Source organism: Odontesthes bonariensis, chromosome 21, assembly GCF_027942865.1.
Source record: "Odontesthes bonariensis isolate fOdoBon6 chromosome 21, fOdoBon6.hap1, whole genome shotgun sequence".
NCBI lineage: Eukaryota > Metazoa > Chordata > Actinopteri > Atheriniformes > Atherinopsidae > Odontesthes > Odontesthes bonariensis.
The window spans coordinates 19,746,738-19,767,227 of NC_134526.1; the positions used below are offsets into that span (position 1 = coordinate 19,746,738).

The 20,490-nt window shown below is 42.1% G+C and overlaps 2 protein-coding genes across 4 annotated transcripts; one reads left to right on the plus strand and one right to left on the minus strand.

The window, feature by feature from the left end:
• Positions 1-1,805: 1,805 nt before the first annotated feature.
• Positions 1,806-5,424, plus strand: LOC142370966 (GTPase KRas). 3 transcript variants are annotated; one of them, XM_075453516.1, is made up of 6 exons: positions 1,806-1,959; positions 2,149-2,216; positions 2,319-2,431; positions 3,100-3,278; positions 3,762-3,921; positions 4,055-5,424. In XM_075453516.1, the coding sequence occupies exons 3-6, from the start codon at positions 2,321-2,323 to the stop codon at positions 4,166-4,168; spliced, it is 564 nt and encodes a 187-aa protein (XP_075309631.1). In that variant the 5' UTR covers positions 1,806-1,959; positions 2,149-2,216; positions 2,319-2,320; the 3' UTR covers positions 4,169-5,424. The 3 variants fall into 3 exon arrangements, with proteins under 3 accessions (XP_075309631.1, XP_075309629.1, XP_075309630.1); XM_075453514.1 differs by lacking the exon at positions 2,149-2,216 and having other exon boundaries at positions 1,806-2,104; XM_075453515.1 differs by lacking the exon at positions 2,149-2,216.
• A 484-nt stretch (positions 5,425-5,908) lies between these two features.
• pold1 (polymerase (DNA directed), delta 1, catalytic subunit) lies at positions 5,909-17,323 on the minus strand. The gene is made up of 27 exons (XM_075453488.1): positions 17,153-17,323; positions 16,212-16,400; positions 15,622-15,735; positions 15,389-15,529; positions 15,056-15,181; positions 14,691-14,859; positions 14,266-14,380; positions 12,650-12,779; positions 12,346-12,512; positions 12,147-12,251; positions 11,859-11,999; positions 11,641-11,751; positions 11,295-11,486; positions 11,129-11,217; positions 10,904-11,020; positions 10,641-10,754; positions 10,261-10,408; positions 9,257-9,352; positions 8,963-9,100; positions 7,922-8,097; positions 7,639-7,791; positions 7,438-7,540; positions 7,200-7,332; positions 6,869-6,982; positions 6,699-6,751; positions 6,231-6,328; positions 5,909-6,129 (listed from the first exon to the last, which is right to left on the minus strand). Exons 2-27 carry the CDS (start codon positions 16,396-16,398, stop codon positions 6,042-6,044), a joined length of 3,318 nt encoding a protein of 1,105 aa, XP_075309603.1. The 5' UTR covers positions 16,399-16,400; positions 17,153-17,323; the 3' UTR covers positions 5,909-6,041.
• Positions 17,324-20,490: the final 3,167 nt, after the last annotated feature.

A 20,490-nucleotide genomic window follows, 5' to 3' on the forward strand; every position in this document is an offset into this window, starting at 1 on the left:
AGTGTTAAAAGCTTGACGCTGCTCCATGTTGATATTGAATGAAGCGCTTCCGTGTGGTACAATCCATGGGTTGAGTGGCAGTTCAAGTACGTCACTATCTTGAACACGTCTCTACCCTGGGCCGTTGGCGCTGCTCAAAGTTGATTGCTTCCCGACAAAGTGGGTGGAGTTCCCATTTTTTCGGGAACTCGAATCCACCTGAATGAGCAGTTTGCCTGAGTATAGCCACAGCCCCTTTACAGGCAGCCGTTCCACTTCCTATTCGCCCCATTATAAAAAATTTGGCCGCAGTTCAATTGATTTTCTCTGGGGGCGCTGGCGAGCGAGTGCAGAATGACCATTTTCCATAGGGCTGGCGCTAATAACTCAAAAAATGTCCCCGCTAGCGGCTGAAACCTGAAAATAATACTGTGATTCTCTCAGAGAGTCTCTATTATGAGGAGAGGGAAAACTGGCGGCTATTTCCGGGTGGTACTGCACTCTAGGGGCGCCAACGAAGCAGTGCAGAGCACGCCAAACTCTATGGTGGTACTATGAAATCCACCTTAGATCCAGCCATTGCTTTGGATATAATTTTTCATATTGTTTCATTTTAATTTTCCTAAAGGCAGGATAAATTATCCTTTCAAACGGCACTTGGTTTGATTTTTTAGACTCACTAGATTTGTTTAAAATACACATTTATTGTCAGTATTGCATCCAGAGTGACGTCACGCATGTGGCATCACTTTACGGCATGGTCAGTCCTAGCGCTAAGCTAGCAGAGAGGGGTTAGCTCAAATAGTTACAGATTTCAGCACAGCCCTTTTACATACTCTCTGACTAGCCTCTGATTTAGCTTTGGTTGTTGTTAGCGGCACCAGGTTAGCACTCTGGCACGGTGGATGTGTGCCGTAAAGCAGCCGGTCGTAATCAGCCGTGCGTTCTTCAGATTTCGTTAGCTAGATGCTAGCAGATACTGACTCGCAAATGCCAGACCTGTAAGAAAACAGAAAGCTATAACTCCCAGGTTATTGTACTTTCGATATAAATCCACATCCCTCTGTCAGAAATCACAGTATTATTATCAGGTTTCAGCCGCTAGCGGGGACATTTTTTGAGTTATTAGCGCCAGCCCTATGGAAAATGGTCATTCTGCACTCGCTCGCCAGCGCCCCCAGAGAAAATCAACTGAACTGCAGCCAAATTTTTTATAATGGGGCGAATAGGAAGTGGAACGGCTGTCTGTAAAAGGGCTGTGGACTCTCTGGTATAGCAGTGTAGCAGAGCCGAAGGTGTTGCGTCACTGCGAGGGCGGAGCCTGGGTACCCCAAACCCCTCCCCCTCTGTGGACGAGGTTGTGCACGTGAGTTCTCACCAGTGTGAGCGCACACAAGCTGGGGCAGACTCACGCTCAACAGCGTGTGCACAAGCTGTGATTGACAGGTAGGATTCCTCCACCCTAACTTGATTGGTTAAAAACAGCCGGGAGCGCTCGGTTTTTGCAAGCATGATTACAGGCTTCAGCGGGAGCTACAGATTTCGTTATTTTTCCTAGACAGCCTATTTAATATTCTACTTCCAGAATCCCATGACAGTTCAAGCTAATATGACTAAAAAAAAGTTGCCGACCTCCGCTTTAAGAAGCGAGAGGGGAGACTGACTGGAAAGCTGCACCCAATTAATACTATATCCGTTTATGATTGGATGCGTCAGTCACATGTAGGCGGAGCTAGGAAGCTAAACTCTACTCTGATTGGCCTTATTGAACGTCTGTCTGAATGTCGTCGTTTCATTGGTTGGTTGACAAGGAGATTAATGTGAAAAAGCGTCGCTTTACTATGAACCACAATGGAGAATAAGTAGAAGCTCCTACGAGTTTCAGCTTGTAATTTATTTATAACTTTAAATAAGTTTTTTTTGTCTAGCAACTTTACAAATATCCGGTGAATGTTTTCGCAGGTTATTCTAGTCTGACAGGTAATTAGTGGACATATACTAAGTGTTTCTACAAGTGATTTGAACAAGGAAGTCGTCTCAGGCTAACGTTATGTAGCAAGCTAATCTCATTTATCCATAGTAAAGTTAACTTAATATTAAACAGTGTTACAAGCTCCACATACAGGTGAGCACTTTTGGACTTTATCATTGTTATTATTTTATTATCAGTATACTCATTTGCATCGATTCCACATTGATAAAGAAGACTTGACACCTAACGCCAAGGATAAATCTGGGTCAGTCTCTCTCGCCATGTCAGATAGGGGAGGAAGAAGGTTCAGGGTGTTTCATCACGGCTTTTAACGACGACGTCCACCTGTTGGTTTGATCCGTTGCAGGCATGACCGAGTACAAACTTGTGGTGGTCGGAGCTGGAGGTGTGGGGAAGAGCGCTCTTACCATCCAGCTCATCCAGAACCACTTCGTGGACGAATATGATCCGACCATCGAGGTGAGAAAGCAGCCACCACACATGGGAGTTGTTCTCAAGGATATTATTCTCAGCATCAGAGATATTCTTATTTTAATGGTCCTGAAGGTATTTTACAGGGTCGGACATGACTGCCTGTTGGCATTTACTAGCACGCACGATCTACAAGCTCTACATGCATTACATACTTAAATAATAAATGTGCCATTAAAAAATAAATGATAAAACCACTATCGTTGTGCAGATGTTGGTTTCTAAAGTACATAAAGAAGTATTTACTACGCCATAAAAAGCATGGCTGTTATAGATGAAATTAAACACTTTTACCAGCATAAAGACGAGGCCGTGCTGTCACACATAAGACCAAATACATGATTTAAAAAGAAAACAACCCACTTAAACGACTGGATCATTTTAAAGTTGCTGATATCTGGTAAAAGCTGATGAAGCATGCAGCTTTTCTGCAGATACTTATCCGGTTTCAGTAATGGCCACAAACCGATATAAATCAGCACTGCTAACTGTGATGCGTTCGCTCACATTCTTGGCCTCAGCCAACTGGTTGCAAAACTTTTATTTCTATCTGAAGTTAGTTAATAGAACTATTAGATTTAAGTTTCACCAGGTGTATAACTTGTGAAAGTCACTTTGCAGATGTTTGGCTTGATCACACTGATGCCGTGTTACAGGACTCGTACAGAAAACAGGTCGTGATCGATGGAGAGACGTGTCTGTTGGACATCTTGGACACTGCAGGTCAAGAGGAATACAGTGCCATGAGAGACCAGTACATGAGGACGGGAGAGGGCTTCCTATGTGTGTTTGCTATCAACAACATAAAGTCCTTTGAGGACGTTCACATCTACAGGTACAAGAAGGCTCAGAGGCACACGTAGGCTCAGACTGCAGGAGAAAGAAATTTAAATGTCAAAGAGCTAAGTGTTTGTTTCAACCACTTGTTTAACCTGTTGCAGTAAATAGGACCCCGGCATATAAATTATTGTTAAAGTACTTGTTAAAGTAGTGCAACTACTTACGCCATTTCCTGATGAGTAGGAACTACACCCACTTATGTGTAGAAGATCTGCTGAGTGTGGTTACAAGTTTTGTGGAGCCATTTGGACATTTCTTATGTGGTCTGTGAATATTTAGCTATATTAATGGGGTGGGATCTAGAGATAATACATTATTTAGAGCACAGTGATGACCATTTTAAATGCAAAGATTAAGTCCAGTTTAGTCTTGAGTGCAGGTGGTGTAGCTGGCCCAGTTCGTGACTATAATAACCACCTGTTGAAAACATAGAGCAGGTTCAGCCTCTAAGGGTTTGTTGCATATGTCTCCATCTCAGAGAGCAGATCAACAGGGTGAAGGACAGCGACAGCGTTCCCATGGTGCTGGTGGGGAACAAGAGCGACCTGAGTACCCGCACAGTGGAGTCGAAACAAGCGCAGGAGCTGGCACGAAGCTACGGAGTCCCGTTTGTCGAGACTTCTGCCAAAACCAGACAGGTATGTAGGAGCGTTCACTCGATTCTTAATGTTTGAGGAACCAAATAACTACAACCAAACACTTTTAACAAGCAAAAACCTTGTTTGGTAACAGTTCTTCTTTTTAGTTTGACCAAACTTTTCTGTCTCGCAGGGTGTAGAGGAAGCTTTCTACTCACTAGTGCGAGAGATCAGGAGATACAAAGAGACCAACCGCAGCAACAAGAAGAGCAAGAAGAGCACTCAGAGACGTTGCGTTATACTATAGCAAACACACACACACAGCCTGCAGCCCTGAGAGCACTTGTTTCACACTGCCCCGTCTCCGTGGAGATGTCCAGTAACAGGAAAGCAGACGTGGCAAAATCTTTTTTTATTTTATTGCCGTTACGGTTTCCACTAAGACTGTCTAGGCACAAGATTTGTTTTTCTCATCCATGTGCATTCTCTGTTTTCTTTAAGAGACTGTCTTTGAAAAATTGTGCTTCACTGCAATTTGCACGCTAACACTAGGTGATGAACTTGGCCCAAAAACCCACAAATGTTTTGGAACTCAACCCAGTAACAGCAACGACTTGGTTTTTAACTTTTCTGAGCGAACAAATTAATTTTTTTTTTTTTCCCCTTTTTCCTTCCCTCTGAGGACATTTGGTCTCGATAGAATTTCAGCGCGTTTTTAATAGATTGTTGTAGCCTCTGGAACTTGAACCAACAGCATTATATTTTTCTCTCAAACGTGTCAATACCAGTCCCGACTCCCAGCTGCACTTTATTAATTTCCTTTTTACGTGTTTATTGTAGAGCCTAGTAATTACTGTAGTTAGTGTCACTTTAAAAGTTTACTCAGGAATGAGTTTTTGTTTTAATTAATCGGGCGCAGAGTAATTTCGACGATCGGTTGCTTTCTGTCCTTCTCACACAAACATCAGCTCAGTGTTTGAGGTGCCGGCTCTGCTGTTGGTCCTGTACAGCCACACTGTGGTCCACGGTCAGCTTTTAACATCACGTTTGTAACACCGCTTAATCACATCGGCTTGTGGTTTGTGAAAATAAAATCCATGTGGTACTATGTGCAACAATGACAACGAGCCGAGGCCAGTGTTCAACTCAGTTTTGTTGTCTAATCATGGGATGCTGTATGGTAAGGTTATTCTATAGGGCAACATTAGTGGCATAGCTACATTCAACCCAAATGTAAAAGATTGATTTTCTATTTTTGTAGAACTCCTAAAATCATTCCCCAGTGTTTAATAGAAGAAAAAGAAATACCATATCTACAGCTACTAAAATTGTGTCTTAAAAGTTCAGCGAGTCAGTTGCAGCCTCTTAACCAGCGGGCTCCTCGCTTCTTTGGTGCAACAGCATCGTTGAATGTGGTATTTGGAGTCACTCTGTAAATAGTATACTCAGAAAGATGACTATTTTGAGAACTGAAATGCCCAAATGATTTGAGCTGTTTTGCATTGACAACTGTAAAACCTGTGATGCACTCTGTACTGAACAAATAAACGTCTTCAGCTTTTACATGTTGTGTTTGTCCAAGGCGAACTTTTACAAGGAGGGAGTTTCCCGCAGGTGACGGAGTTCTTTACAGGACATGAGCCCATCCAAAACTTTGAGAGCATAAGCAGAGCTTGGATTTACTCTAATCTAAATATTTGACAGTATGCATCACTTGAATAGCAAAACAACTGTGTACTTTATAGATTATAAAATTGTTCTTGTTGGCTTACAAAAAATAAAAATCGGGGAAAGAATGTGGTTTGAGGTCTGACGGAGACAAAGGCTGAATAATCAAGTTCCCCTTTTCATCTCTGAAAGTATCTGCTTTTACTTTTGATGTCAAATCAGACTGACATGCAAATGTAGAGCTGCACATGTAGGTTTTCACACTGTAACCCCGACAGCTGTGTGGTTTACCAACCTGTCTGTACATTTTCCGGTGTGACCTTTCTTCGGTAATTCTTTTGTAATTAATCACTTTTCTATTTTTTACAAAAAGACCATTTTATTCATACTACAAAACATAGAAATCAAGTGATATATATATCTGCATTTTTACAAGCCCCAAAAGACACAGTGTAAGGATGATAGTCAAAGGTCATCAAATAAGGCACGTCAACCATCAATGTCTCTCTCTCTCACCATCCAAAGCGAGACACCAGCTTGCTTTGGTCATCCAGATCTTTCTGAACTTTCTTCCTCATGTAGAATATGGGACAATCCCGGCTGCAGAGGAATGAGCATCAACAGGGTTACCATGGTTCTGCGCTCATAAAGCTGGCGGTCCACATTTCCGAGGAATACGTGCATGTGTGTTGTGCATCTACCTGGTACAGAGCACATCCTCGTGGAGGGAGCCCTGGCAGCGCTGACACTGGGTCCACAGACGAGAGAAACGCTCCTCTAATGCGTTCAGGTGAAAGATCTGTCATTTACAGTACGAGTGTTAACTTGTTACGTGTGGGGGAGAAAGGTTTGATTTATTTTCACGTATCACCCTCCAATTCCTCCTTATCTAATGAAATTGTGTCTTTCGACATTTATAGAGACCGTTTTCACTCACACTCAGGTTTAGCGATCCCAAAGTAAATTATTAAATTACAAAAAGCTTTGAAACAGGCATTCTGCTCCTGTCAAATCAATCAAGACGTGCTTTTATTATCAAATTACCTTCAAGTTCTGAGCCCTTAAAATAGCCACTAACTAGTCATTTTTAAATGTGAAGGTTCTCGTAAAACCTTGAGCTAAGACAAGCACGAAACCAATATAATGAAGCCATTTGGCTGCTTGCCTACCTCCTTTTGATAAAGTTCAGACTCCTTCTTCTTACAGAAATCACACACAGCCGCTGAAATGACACACAGTAAACATGAAATAAGTGTAGGAAACTAATCAGAAGAATTATGGACGAAATCTGAGCTTCATTTAAACTCAAAGTGAGGGGAAGAAAAGAAGAAGCACCCACCATCCGTCTTAAGTACAGCTTTGCAGCCGATGCAGGTGCTCCTCCTCTGAGCAAACGCCATGAGGCCTCCGATCTTTGAGGTCAAAACAGTCTTACAGCGTGTGTGATCGCCCTCTGGAAGACAACAACACAAAATGAAATAAGATACAAGACATAGATTTCTGCACATAATCCCTCCCAAAATATCAGACGTTTGTTTTTTCGAGATCAAAACTTAGATTACCGATTCAACAGTTTCAACTGAACTAGGCTTAACCCTAATCATTTTACCAATATGAAAATCGGCCATTACAGAGACCCAGATATTTGTATGATATGAGTGCTGATGTACTTAGAAGGATGCTCTCAGCCTTGCTCTCCCCCAAGATGGGCTCAAATATTCTCAGCAGGGGTTTGGACAGCTGCTGTTCCAGGTAGTATTGCGTGTCAATGGGAATATTGTTCTCCAGCACGTAGATCGGGTCCTAAAACAAGTCAAAGAATCGTGATTATCATCGGGGGTAAAAAGTAACACAAGAGGATGCAAAGTGAAACAAACATGTCAGACATTCAGAGCTGATGCTTCGCACCTCTGACTTCATGTATGCTGCCACTCCTTTTGCAGCCTTGATGATGACGTATGGCACTCTGTCTCCCAGGTTCGGGGCGCTACCCGCGTCCCTTTTCCGCATCCTGTAAAACATCTGGAGTGAATTTCACCCACACCAAGTTTTCCTCTGTGAAACGTTTCAAATAAAGCGGCTAAGGGTCTATTTGCTGATTAATCAGACCTTTCTGCTAGCTCCACATGAGCCTGCTTGGCAGCGTACTCCTGGGCTGTGCGCGTCAGCTCCTTGGTGATGACCAGCTGGCTGATGTCGATACGATTGCACAGCAGGTCTGAGATCACCTCTTTGGCGTGATCCACTGCACCTTGGGGATCCCTAAAGAGACACAAATTATAAAAGAGAAACACATCTTTGAGCATCTGAAATCCTATTTTAAGATGTTCTTCAAAATAAATCTATAGCTTGTCCACCAAATAAACTGACAGTGCAGCATGTATGCGAGTACCTGTCAATGAGGATTTGCTGCAGACACGTGTTGATAAGGTTAGCCACCAGAGGGCAGTTGTCTCTCCGAACAGTCTCAATGCCTTTACAGTCCATCTTGTCATGCATGTCTGAACGAGAGGAGAAATAGAGGCCTGCATAGCGCTTCTTATTGATCAGCAGGTATGGATAGTACACCTGTGGAGATGACAAGAGCAACTTCTTGTTCATTTAGCTCTTCAAATTAGCTGCAACATTCTGAAACAGTCGCCCAATTTTTCAAGCAAAACTTCAGCCAGAAATCCTGGAAGATGGAAGTGCAAATTCATCTTGTAAATGCTTAATCCAAAACTAGTTCATCTAAAACCCAAATTAATAAGCTGTTCAATACTATCCTAATCGAAAAGAACAGTTACACGGTGACGACAAAGCAGATGAAAACGAATGAGCAAATGACAAAAATAAAAAAGAACAAAACACTCAAGAACAAAGCAGTTCAGTTAAGGCATGCTGTTGGGAATAAAAGTTAGAATCGATAAAAATCAGGCTCAAGGAAGAAAAAAACAAAAAACACATTTAAACACTTATTTCAAGATATTGAATCCTAAAGCCTCAGATCGTCAGGGAGTTGTAGAGCTGAGGGGATCTGAATGCAAAGCCTAGTCAGCTTCAGACCTGATCCAGGACTCAGGAGCTATTTACTCCGACTGGATATTAAACTTATCGAATGAGAGAAATGTAAAGGTGAGGTTTTCGTGTTGTTGAATGTATCATAGAGACAAAAGGCCCATACATTACTGAGGCTGCTACATCAAAAATCAACTATTTTCAAAAGTTTCTCCAACTGCAGTTGAAAGCCAGAAGGAAGTAAAAAAAAATTTTTTTTTAAATAGATAAACATATCACGCTTCATCACAGAAAATCACAATACTGGATATTTGCCACATTTTTAACTCACATTAGTAGTATTAGTTCTGATGAAGGAGGATACTAAAAACTAAATATCCTCCTTATCAAAGTCAGAAGTCAGCTGCTTTAATAAACAGAATGAACTAAAATGTACCTTCTCAAACTCCAGCTTGATTGGTGGTGTAAAATGGGACGACACCCACTCAGCCGCTTCCCTCCCAATATCCATGGTTTCCTTTACAGTTGCAACTCCAAGCTTGACCATGACAGAGTCCGTGTCCCCATAAATTACCTTCACAAATTAAAAAAAAAAAAAAAAAAAAGTGCTTAAACTGCTGAGAGAAACAATTGAACGCAGGGTGGTAAGCTGGAAATCATCAAAATAGGAAAACAGAAAGATGAACGTTCGCTTTGGGGTTGGTGGAGGGAGGCCGCCTGCATTCCTCACCTTGGCATCTGCTTGATAACCATTGGAAAGCGTGTACTTTGACTCCACCAGCTGTTTGGTTTGCTCAATCATCTGTCTTCCAAATCCTGTGACACTCTGAATGAGACGAAAAGCAAACATTACAATAAACGTGTCATTGAATCTGTGATCTTAGGTGTTAGAATAAGCCATCACTAGCTGTTATGCAAAGGTTTTAGCCAAATTACAAGCAATGAGTTTCAGTCTGAGAAAAATACAGTGTAAAAAGAAAAAGAAGAAGGTTTGATGCTTTAAAAAAATTTACTAACTTATAAAACTACAGGAATTAGACCCCATTAGCTATGGCTGTTCAGCATGGCAAAGAAGTGCACTACAAAGGAGGTGGCCCTGATGGCAGATAGCAAACGGCTCACACGCAATTTCTCATTTGTTATCTTCATTTCTCGAAAGACAATCCATTCTAAAGAGACCGAAGACCACTGTGAGAATCATGATTAAAAGAATGTTTACCTTTTTTTATTAATGGGTTTTTTTTTTTAGATCCACAGAGGCTTCTAGTTTCCATTTTAGCACAATGTACATGCAACTGCCCCCCCCGCACTGGTGGTTGCAAGTCGCCTTTGCGGTGTGTTCAAGTGACATTTTGTTTGTTCAGACACTGGCGAAGTGAAGTGACCTCTCATCACCACTGGTTCTTCTCATCGAGCTGGTGTATAACAGCCTTTTCGGACCACAAACCTATAAAAGGTCCTATTTCAAATATAGTGTATAGAAAAGTATGAACTTTCCAATCAACAGCCAAAAAAAACACCACTGACTATCTACTGTCAGTTTTCCATTTCCTCTCCATCTTTGGTGTTTCTCGTTTACATTTCTTCCTCCACCTGTTGTGTGGTTTCCAGTTAAAAACTTATCTCTACTCTGCATCTTGCTCACAGTTCACATCTGTGCACAATATGGGGCAAAAATGCAAAAGATTACATCCACCGTTTTAATCCTCACAATTAAGGAAATAAAGTGCTCACCTGTGAGATCTCCAAGCAGGGCAGTTTGCCCACCTGCGCCCCCGTGAAGCCATACACAGAGTTTGCACTAATTTTAAGGGCCAGCTGTCGACCATCCAGCACCTGCTTCTTGAAAGGGTCAGTTTCCTTCTTTAGCTCTGCTTTGGCCCTGTGGACATAAAGTGGGACAATCTGAGGAAGAGCAACACATCTGGAACACCTGAGAAACATCCACACAAGAATGTGTTTATCTGCCATCTACAGGGTCCCAAAATTTTCTAAGACTCGATTTCCCACTTTTTATTTCCTACGAGATCTATTGGGAAGATGATGTTCAAGAATTGTGACAAATTAACAGCATATGTCTAAGTTATTCCATTATTTGTGATTTGCTTCCAAACCTCTTTCGAGCAGACAGCAGGTTCTCCAAGATCTCTGGAAGAAGTCCTTTCCTCACGGAGCTCTTCACGAACTGATCGCCTGTTGGAGTCTTTATAAAGTCCCCCGATGACAGGCTGCAGACACACAACGCTAAGTCTATTAAAAAAAAAGTTTCCATCCCCAAATCATTTGTATTGGAACAAAAATCGTTCATAGAAACGTCAGTTATTCAAAGCCAATTGATTTGCGTGCTATGACTTGCAAGCAATGCGTTGCTCCCTACCCCAGTTTCTCCTCTGAACCTTTCTGCAGCAGGGTGGTGTAGCACAGATTGTGAGCCATCATGATGGACGGATACAAGGAGGAGAAGTCCAGGGTGGCGATGGGAATATTGTAATAGCTACAACAAAAAAACAGGGGAGGGGTGGAGAAGAAAATCAGTCTGTACCTCCCACACAGCAGGAGCAGTGTGGTCATACAATAACATAAAAACGGTAGATATTCTTACCCTTTCTCTGGTTCAATAACAGTTGCTCCAGTGTAGTCTTCTCCTGCTTCTGTCTTTACAACGGGCATGACCAGGTCCTGTTTCATGGCCTAAACATGTACTCACATTTAGTTTCCAAGTCCATTCCTACACAAGCAGTCGCTGTGTTTCAGTTCGTCTTTCTTACCTGTCGCAGCAGCTGAGAGACGACTTTAATCTGCTGTCCTCTTGAGAGCAGGTAAGTCAGGGGCACACCTGTCACTCTGGCCATCTCCATGTAGTTGATCACACACATCAGCTTCAGCAGCAGGCGCAATGGGAGATAGGCATCCTTCAGGCAGTAGACTGCCAAACGACGACGTGTCTGTTCATTTCCATTCTGTAGTGGGAGACGATAGGAGGTGGGACAGATAAGAAAAAGCAGCAACAAATCCATCTTCAATCCAGACTTGACAAAAGAAATGCATTTAAATATTGTGTACTGGGGCAGGAAAATCTGGAATACCAGCGCCACCGGTCTGTCGGTGCCCTACCTGCAGATCAGTGATGATGGAGTGCTGCACGTCCTCCTTCTGTTCTTGCAGAAAATGGAAACTGACAGCATTCAGCGTGTAAGAGCGCAGTTTGTAATCCCTTAGGAGAACCTGGAAGAAGCGCACCAATCAGATTTAAAGGTCTTCATCTTTGAAAACCTGTATATCTTCATCTGTATATTCTCATTGAATGAGAAATTCCTTTAGTACGTGCTGACCTGCAGCAGATCAAACTGAACTCGGCCCTCCATGTTGATGGTCTTGTTCTCCCGGCGGCCCATCTGCTTGCTCTGGAAGTTGGAGTCTCGCAAAACTGATTTCATGTTTCGCACTCGGCCCAAATACGGAAAATAATTCACCTGAACAAAAAAAGAACAGCAGAGAAGAAAACAGAAATATCTTGGTGTAAGCATTGGCAGAGAGATCTTTTTGAAAATGTGAAGCTTCAATTGCCAGGATCATTTTAGACTTTGACAAAATGGTACATAAATGTGGCTCCATCAAACCTTCAGAGCTGCTGCCCTGTTGAGCAAATAGGGAAAGTCAAAGTTCTGAATGTTGTATCCAGTAATGATGTCCGGGTCCACTGTCCTCAAAAACTCCGCCCAGCTCTGCTCAACCAGAGACAGAATAATATGTAGATGGAAAATACTGTCAAGAAAACATGTATGTGTTTATCTGTGCCTTTACGAGTTGGGTGTGTACCTGGAGAAGCCGATTCTCCTGAGTAAAGCATAATATCTGAGAGCCAATGATGCTGGCGCAGGACTGAAGGGTGAACACTGTGCGAATGAAGGGCTCAGTCTCACCCTGCCGCTGGACCATAGATGCTATCTGAATCACGGGATCTTTATCTGCTTCTGGGAAGATTCCTGGAAAGAACAACACCAGGTTGAAAATGTGCTTTCGCCTTTCATTAATTTCGACCAGGCTTTAGTGATGGGTTTGAATTATGCGCTTGTTAGTTTGTTTGCAGAATGAGAAGTGACACAAGAGAAGATAAAACTACCTTTTCTTCCAGCACATTCAATGTCAAAGCTAAGGACCCTCAGTGGTGCAATTCTCTGCCAGTCTCCCTCTGCAGGGTGACTTATCAAATCCGTCCATCCAACGTCCACCTCATACTGACACAAAGACACCTGTAGGGCAAACACAAGAGGAAGACGTTCAAAAACACTGTTGGTAGAAGATTAGCAATAAGAAAACTGCATAAAGAGATGGAAATTAACTGATGACCAATGTTCCCTCTAAGCTAAGCGCCTGCACACATTCTCAGCGCACAAGAAAATCTATGCAGCACATACAATAAAATTCATCATAAACATATTCATTCATATCTAATACTAGACCTAATCTAATTAATTAGACCAATGTGTTTTTCTGTACCATTTTTCAATATAACGCAGTGAGTGACAGGTGTTCAGCCAATGATACGGGTTTACTTACGCTATGCAGCCAATCATAGCATTGATAGTGCTTGCATATGTGCCCTGCCCATACACGCCGTGCAGGTTAGCTAGCTAACAACAGTGCGGCGGAGTTAGGAGTTAAGAGACGCAACCCCTTATCATGGCGAAACGAACGGGCAGCGCCAGCAACACATCCACTCACCAAGCCAAAGTAAAAAAGAAATGCGGTTCTTTTAGGATGGAATGGCTGTCTGAGTATGTGCAAATAGAAAAACAAGCGGTGAAACTGGGTGAGATTTTTTCTTTTTCGAGTGAGAAAGGTCTACTCTGCAAAACATGCAGGCTGCAAGCATGACTCTCACATAATACACATCTCATGAACAACAAGATTTTTGTCTTTTTCATTTTAAGTGGGCCAAATCACTTATATTAAAAGTAAACTAATGGAAATTGCTGCTGTGATTTGATTATTTTAATAAGCCATGTAACTTGCTATGATCCAAGGTTTTGAACAGGTGTGAAACTGGTGTGTGGCCACAGCGTGCACATCTGATGTTGCTCACAGTGGTCCTCAGTGTGCTCAGGGAGCTTCTGTGTATTAGCCTGACTACGTCATACTCACGATTCTAGTCAGAATGTGAGTCTGATACCGCTCAATAGAGATTTGGGTATGGGGCGTGTTTCAACCGAACCAGGAGAAAAAAATGCCTCTTCGCTCAATTGGATAGACCTACAACCAATCAGAGCAACGTAGTATGTGACGTAGATTAAGCAACACACACTTGTTGTAGGAAGCACGGCAAAAACATCTTTTCTATCGATAAAAGCCTTTATCGCGTTCCTCTGTTCGTCTTTCAAAATGAATGCAATGTGGAGATCCTGTAGAACAGACTCGATGGCAGAATCTACACACCCCAACTCTCCAGCGGCAGCCGTGTTCAGCTCTTTAGTGACGTAGTCGATAATGTCCCTGTTGATCATCTGTCCATCATCGTATAAAGCCTGGCAATCTGGTTGGTCCGACCAATTCTTGGTCGGGCATAATGATTTCCCAACAGAGCAGAGCCAGACCGAACTTCCCGACCAAATCTTTTATGGGCGGGGCTAAGTTCGGCTGGCACCCAGGCTATGTGTGTATGCCCAGACACATGAAATATTAGAGGGAACATTGCTGATGACAATCGTAGCACTGTAGCAGTCGGTGAATAAGACCCACCTTGGCTGTGGACTGAGAATCCATGTCCCCCTGGCTCCTCTCTTCACGTAATAGATACTTGCCTTTGGGAAGTTCAATCCAACAGCATCCCACCACATCACTGTCCACCATAAATCTGAAAGATAAAGCATTAGCTCATCTACCAATACTCTGCTCTGTAAGAAAGGAATTTATAGCTATTGAAGCAGCATCTTTAATCACACGCACACAAAAAGAAGAATAGAAAAATCAACTACTTAATACATCAGAAACATACACAATACATGTAGGACGTACCCTTTTTTTTGGAAGAAATGTTTAGGATTTATTGCTTCAGTTGAACCAATATATTCAAAAGAAATTAGCCTATTAAGCACCTCCGTCTGTCTGTCAAGTAATGTTCATTTTCAAACTATTTTTCACATGACACGAAGACACACACACACCTGATTTCAAAATCTATGTTGGCCTCGTAGGATTGGTAACTTTGTATGGGGAAAGGTCCAAATTTAAAGCCCTGTTCCAGCAGTCTCTTTGCAGGTGCAATGAGACGGGGCATCGCCATGGTAATCCGCAAGAAATCCAGAATGCGTTGCCCATGGTAACCATACATGCCTTTGGGAAATAGAAAGGAGAAGCTCAGCATTTTGTGTCATCCCTGCAAAACATCACACTAGTGAAGTAGTAGAATGTCAATAATCATACATGTTTCTAGGTACAACCAACCTCAACAGTTGGACCAAAAATCATATCCATGATTATCCACTTAACAATAAACTCTAATTAGCATTTGCACATTACTTGCACTTACTCTCTTTGCGGGTGATGTCCACAGCCAAAACCGTGACCGAGATGTTGTCCTTATTGGAGCGCATGTCCTTCAGAACAGCAGAGTTCAACTCTCTTTGAAATTCACCCAGGTAATCAGACTTGAACCCTTTCAAACAGAAAGAGGGAAACATTGTAAATTGTATAAGCAGTAAGTCAATCATTTTCCACCTGAAAGCAGAAATCACACATGTGACTCTCTAGACGACAGAAGTGCGTTCCATCGTTCACTAATAACCAACTAATGGCTATTAGCATTGAGAAAATATGGTATATCAAATAAAGTCCAGTGTTAAAAATCTCATCAAGTACTCACCATTTGGTGCAGGAACATAGAAGTAAGGCGCAAAGCCATGGATATGGCAACACACACTGTTACCATTGTCTGTCACGCCAAACATCCTAATGATTGGTACCTTTGCTTGTGACTGGCCAGGCATGCCAGCCACTGATGGACCTGCATGACACAAAAAGAGAAGCCAACATATATACTTGTTCCTCTCAGGCCATCTACTCTCATTTGACTTTGTGGTTAGAGTGAGTATTTACCCAAATAATAGTCCAGATCAATCTGCTGGAACACCAGAGTATCAGATGATGGGTTCAGTGAGGGAGCAGCAGGCCGCCGCCAACGAGGGTTAAGGTCTGTTGAGAAAAGGTCACCTGACAGGAAGAGGAAATAAAACGGAGTTAAAACCAAAGAGCATTATTTATCAATTCACTGGGTTTAGCTCATTTGGGAACAGTATGAGAATTGCCAGAAATTAATCCAGAAGAGTATGTTTCTGAGTAAGTTAACTGGTTCAACAGATGTCAGTTAATATTTCAGAAAAAAAGCAAAGCTAAATGTATGTTTCATTTAGTCAGGACACAACTACCATAGCTACCATGCGCCATATACTTCTCTTACTGTTAATAATATGCAAAATATGAAAATATGACATTATTATAGATCATTTAAAGACTTTTCATCAGTGAGATGCTATGTGACACTAAAGCTTTGATAAATCAAGCACTAAGCATCAAGCACGCTTATGGGAATTGTATAAAACTTTCACCAATAACATTTCTGAAACAGGTCAGCATGTCATTTACACAACAAAGTCACCTCTGACTGTACCTTTCTATGCAACACTTACCCACTGGAATGACATCATGTCCCACCTGACCTTCAAATTCCTCTACATCCATCTCTGCCTCATCAAACTGTGACAACTCCTCCTCAAATTGTGATGGACTGTCCTCCCATTCACCAGCTGCTTTACCCCGCTTGGCCTGAGATGGGCCACCCTTGAAAGGACCACCATTGCGTCGTTTAAAATCCATACCTACAAGAAATTTAGAAAATATATATACATAGTGAATATATCTACACAATTATAAAAAAGAAAGATGTTAAAAACTCACTTAAGCACATACTGATGACAGCATAAAATTTTAAGGAAATGAGAAAATTATCATGATCAGATTTAGGAAAGTTAATACAACAAAACTTTTTCACAGTCGACAATCAAAGCTAACCTTAGGGGTGGGGGTAAAGCTATGTATGCATAGGAAACATTACAGTTAAATAATAATCAAAACTTTCAATGCTGTTTTAGTCCATATTTCCGGCACAGAGGGAATGCCTCAGAAATATGTAGGACAGGGGGATTACACCAATATTCAAATCACAAAAAGAGGATCAACACTCAATAAAAATAATCTTTTATGATCGACAAAAGCGACGCGAATTTCGGGACAACACTGCGCACTACATAGCCTGTAGCAATGTACCAACTGACTGCTGCAGTGGCCCTGTAAGCTGCAAAGAACACATTTAGCATCACAACCAAGTAATGTGGTTAGCTACATTTGTCGTGCCAAGTGCACTCTCGTAATGTATCCGCGTGTTAGACCTGTGCATTCTGCATTTACATGTAGAAATATAGCATATTAAGCTCAGTAATCCATCGGTGCACGTGCTTTTTTTTTTTTGTTGAATTCAGTGGGAGCTCCTTTCCTTTACAAAGAGCTGAAACAGAAAGCTAGCAAGCACAGGTGTAAACACGAAACAGTCTCGCGCTACGGCTAATCTTACCCAAATGTAGGACTGATCTCTACCAGCACACCTGTGAACTCCTGGTCCGCTTAATAAGAAGTTAAATACACCTATAAAAAGTTGCTCCGTAACAACAGACGCCCCGGCTGACAACAACTCCCGCCACTCTTCTTCAATTTGTGAACTTTCACCGACGAAAGCGCGGAAAGTTTCCGCTTCGTTACTAGTCCCTATAGCAGAGGAGTGGACAATGACGTCACACAAAAGACGGAAGTTTGAGGAAAGTCAATGACAATAAAGAGGAAGTTTAACACGACAAGGCAATACCTACTTTTAAAACAAGACCGTGTGTTCGCGTCAAAATGACGTCGGACTATACGAAGCAACAAGGGAGGGAAAAGTGGCTTGAGCCACCCCCTAACCACCCCTTGAAAATATGTACAAACATATTTGGAAATACAGTATATAAGGCACAAAAAGACTTTGCACAGTCCAAACAAGCCAATATTTGGTTTGATCATCTTTATTCTTCCTAAGAGCCTGAACCCTCTTAGACAATCTGTCTTGTGATATCTTAAAGTAGATCTAAAAGAATAATTCTCCAGACTAATTAAAGGGCATTCCAAAGCTCTTTTTTATGTTGGCTGCCTTTTTTTCCATTCTCTGTCAAAATGATTCCACACTACTCAAATAATGTTGAGGCGCGGGCTCTAGGTAGTATTAATGTGTGAATAATGGCAATGGCTAGTTAGATTATATTGCAAATTTAATTAGATCAAAACTCAAAGGGCTTTACATTAAAAGAAACAGTTCATGATAATATACAAAGACATGGACTTGTGAAAACATAACAGCAAAGCCAACAAAAGGGAAAAAGAGCACCTGTGAAATACAGAATCTCATTCAACTAAACATGTACCCAGTGTGCATCAAACATACCACACATACCACACACCACTACAAACCTGTACACGGGCAGTGCACACTGAAAAAAGCAGAGACAGTAATTGATCAAAGGTTTGTGTGAACAGGAAAGTCTCAAGTTTGGTTTACGTGCAGATACAGTGGTGACAGACCCCAAATCATTAGGCAGCTTGCTCCAGAGATAAACAATATCCGAGAGCACCTTTGGCAAACTTGGATCTAATTCTGGGTTCAGCTAGTAGACTTTCACCTTATAAGGTGTCAGAAATGACCTGAGACGTCTGAATGGGTCATACATAATGACCTTTTTGCTGCTTATTTTCAGTCCAGTTCTTGTCTAATCGGGCATACCACAGCATTTTATTCCCATTTGCCCTTCCTTAAAAATAGCCTCTTGTGCTACCATGAATACCATTTCTGATTAGGTCTGAGTGACCAGGAAATAGATCAGCTGAAGGGCCAGATGCATCTCCCGGGTCTTTGCAAGTTTTCTTCATATTTCTTAAGGTCATCACTTCAGTTACTGTTCATCTGCTGAAGATAGTGGAAGGTTGTTAGGCCTTCCACTTCTCCTCTTGTCCTCCACTTTTCCAGTTTCCTAAATTTTATAAGGGCACACTGGGCAACATGCTGAGAAATGGCAAGTTTTCAGCCAGTATCTCTTTGAGAACCATCTTGTTGGAACAAAAATTCATGCCTATCAAATTAGCTTCTTTGTTATTTTCAAACTATGAAACTGTCTTTGCGACAGGCTGCCAGTAACAAAGTGTATGTAACCATGCTGACTGGTTAATCTCTTGAGTTATGTGTGCCTTATTTTTGCTTAAATGATCTGGTCAGGGTTAAGTGGCTTGACAAACAAACAAACAACAACAACAAAAAATGTAATTTCTCTGATAATGGTCAGGTACAAGGATTGGACTGAAAATAAGAGAACAAATTGAAAGACCTCCAGAAACAGGTCCACTGCTGTGTGTTCCTGCTTGTTCCTCAGAAGTACATGATGGTGGCATTCTTACAGTGTTCCCAAGCTCCTTTAGGAGAGGGAATGAGTTCTCTGGATGGGAAAGGTGAAGGTGTTATTTACTCTAATGCCAGGGTGGGTAGGAAAACTGAAGCAGGTTCGTTGAGCTCACCAGGAGGAGGAAGGCCGGGGACCAGTGACCACTGGTACCACACAGGATGTTTCCCACAATTGTGGTACCCTCACCAGCTTCGAGTTCATGTTAAAGATATACTTAACTATCTAACACAGCTGGTCTGCGTAGGACTTGATTCTGGAGCTGACAGCATTTGGACCTGAAACCTCTAAACATCTTGTTTTTCTGAGCTCGTTCCTCACCGGAAGAGTTGAGCGGCTGAGTGGTGGGGGATGTGGATGAGGCTTTTGGCAGGAGAAGCTGTTGGGGCTGGCTGAGAGTTGATTGTTTTGAAGGGGGGTGCTGAGATGGAGGTGGGGGTTGGGCAGTTGGCTGGGAAAGCAGATGAGGGTGGTTGCAGCAGGAATGAGTGGGTTGGTGGAGAGAGTGGAAAACTGATAAAACCAGTTGAAGAACCAGTTCAGTTCATTCACCCACTTATGGTCTCCCACGGCCTGATAGTTAGTAGTTTGTGGCCCAAGAAGGCTTTTAGGCTTTTCCCAACTCCACTGACATAAGACTGTGGTTACTTTTGCCTTCCCAGATCCTTGTTCTATACTCAAAAGTACATGTCATTCTTTTAATATGTGCTTTACTATGTACATCAATTTTTGTCCTCTGCACTGGTATTTTACTTTTCCGTTGTTTGCTGTTGTGATGAAACTATTTCCTGCAGACACTCAGTAAAGTATGTATCTATCTGATAACCTCCGCAGATAAAGAAAACCTATCTCAAATTAAAAAAAACTTGCACAATGTGTTTGTTTTACTTATCTCCCAAAGTTTACGGGGGTCTCTTTACTCTTTCTTGGCACACACATGCTCCCTGAAGTCAGAGATCACAAACTATAGCACGGGGCAAGGCCGTGTGACTCTTTAGGTGAGCCTGTTATAAACAGATGATGACCAGTGGAATATATCTATATTGGTTACTACAGGATAGATAACCGAGACATGTCGCTGGTCACGTTTATCTTAAATACCAAGCCCCTCTGACTCTTTTAGACCGTATAAATAGCTTTCTTGCTCTATTGCCCCAAGCAGGAAAAAAAAAAAACACAGTCCCTGTGCTCAAGCTTTCCTTATTTGTATGAACGAAACCACTGCTACTCCCTTTAATTTCTGTTAAACCAATCGCGTCTCTGTGCTGAAGAAAACACCCAGTTCCCATCACGCCGTGTGCAGAGGCTGAGACCAAATAGATAGCGGGGCCAATAGGAGCAAAGCTCATGAATAATGTCACAGCAGGGACTCCTCATTCACCAACCCAGCCTTCCTCCTGCGTCGCAGCCAATAGGCGTCCTCTGCCTCCGA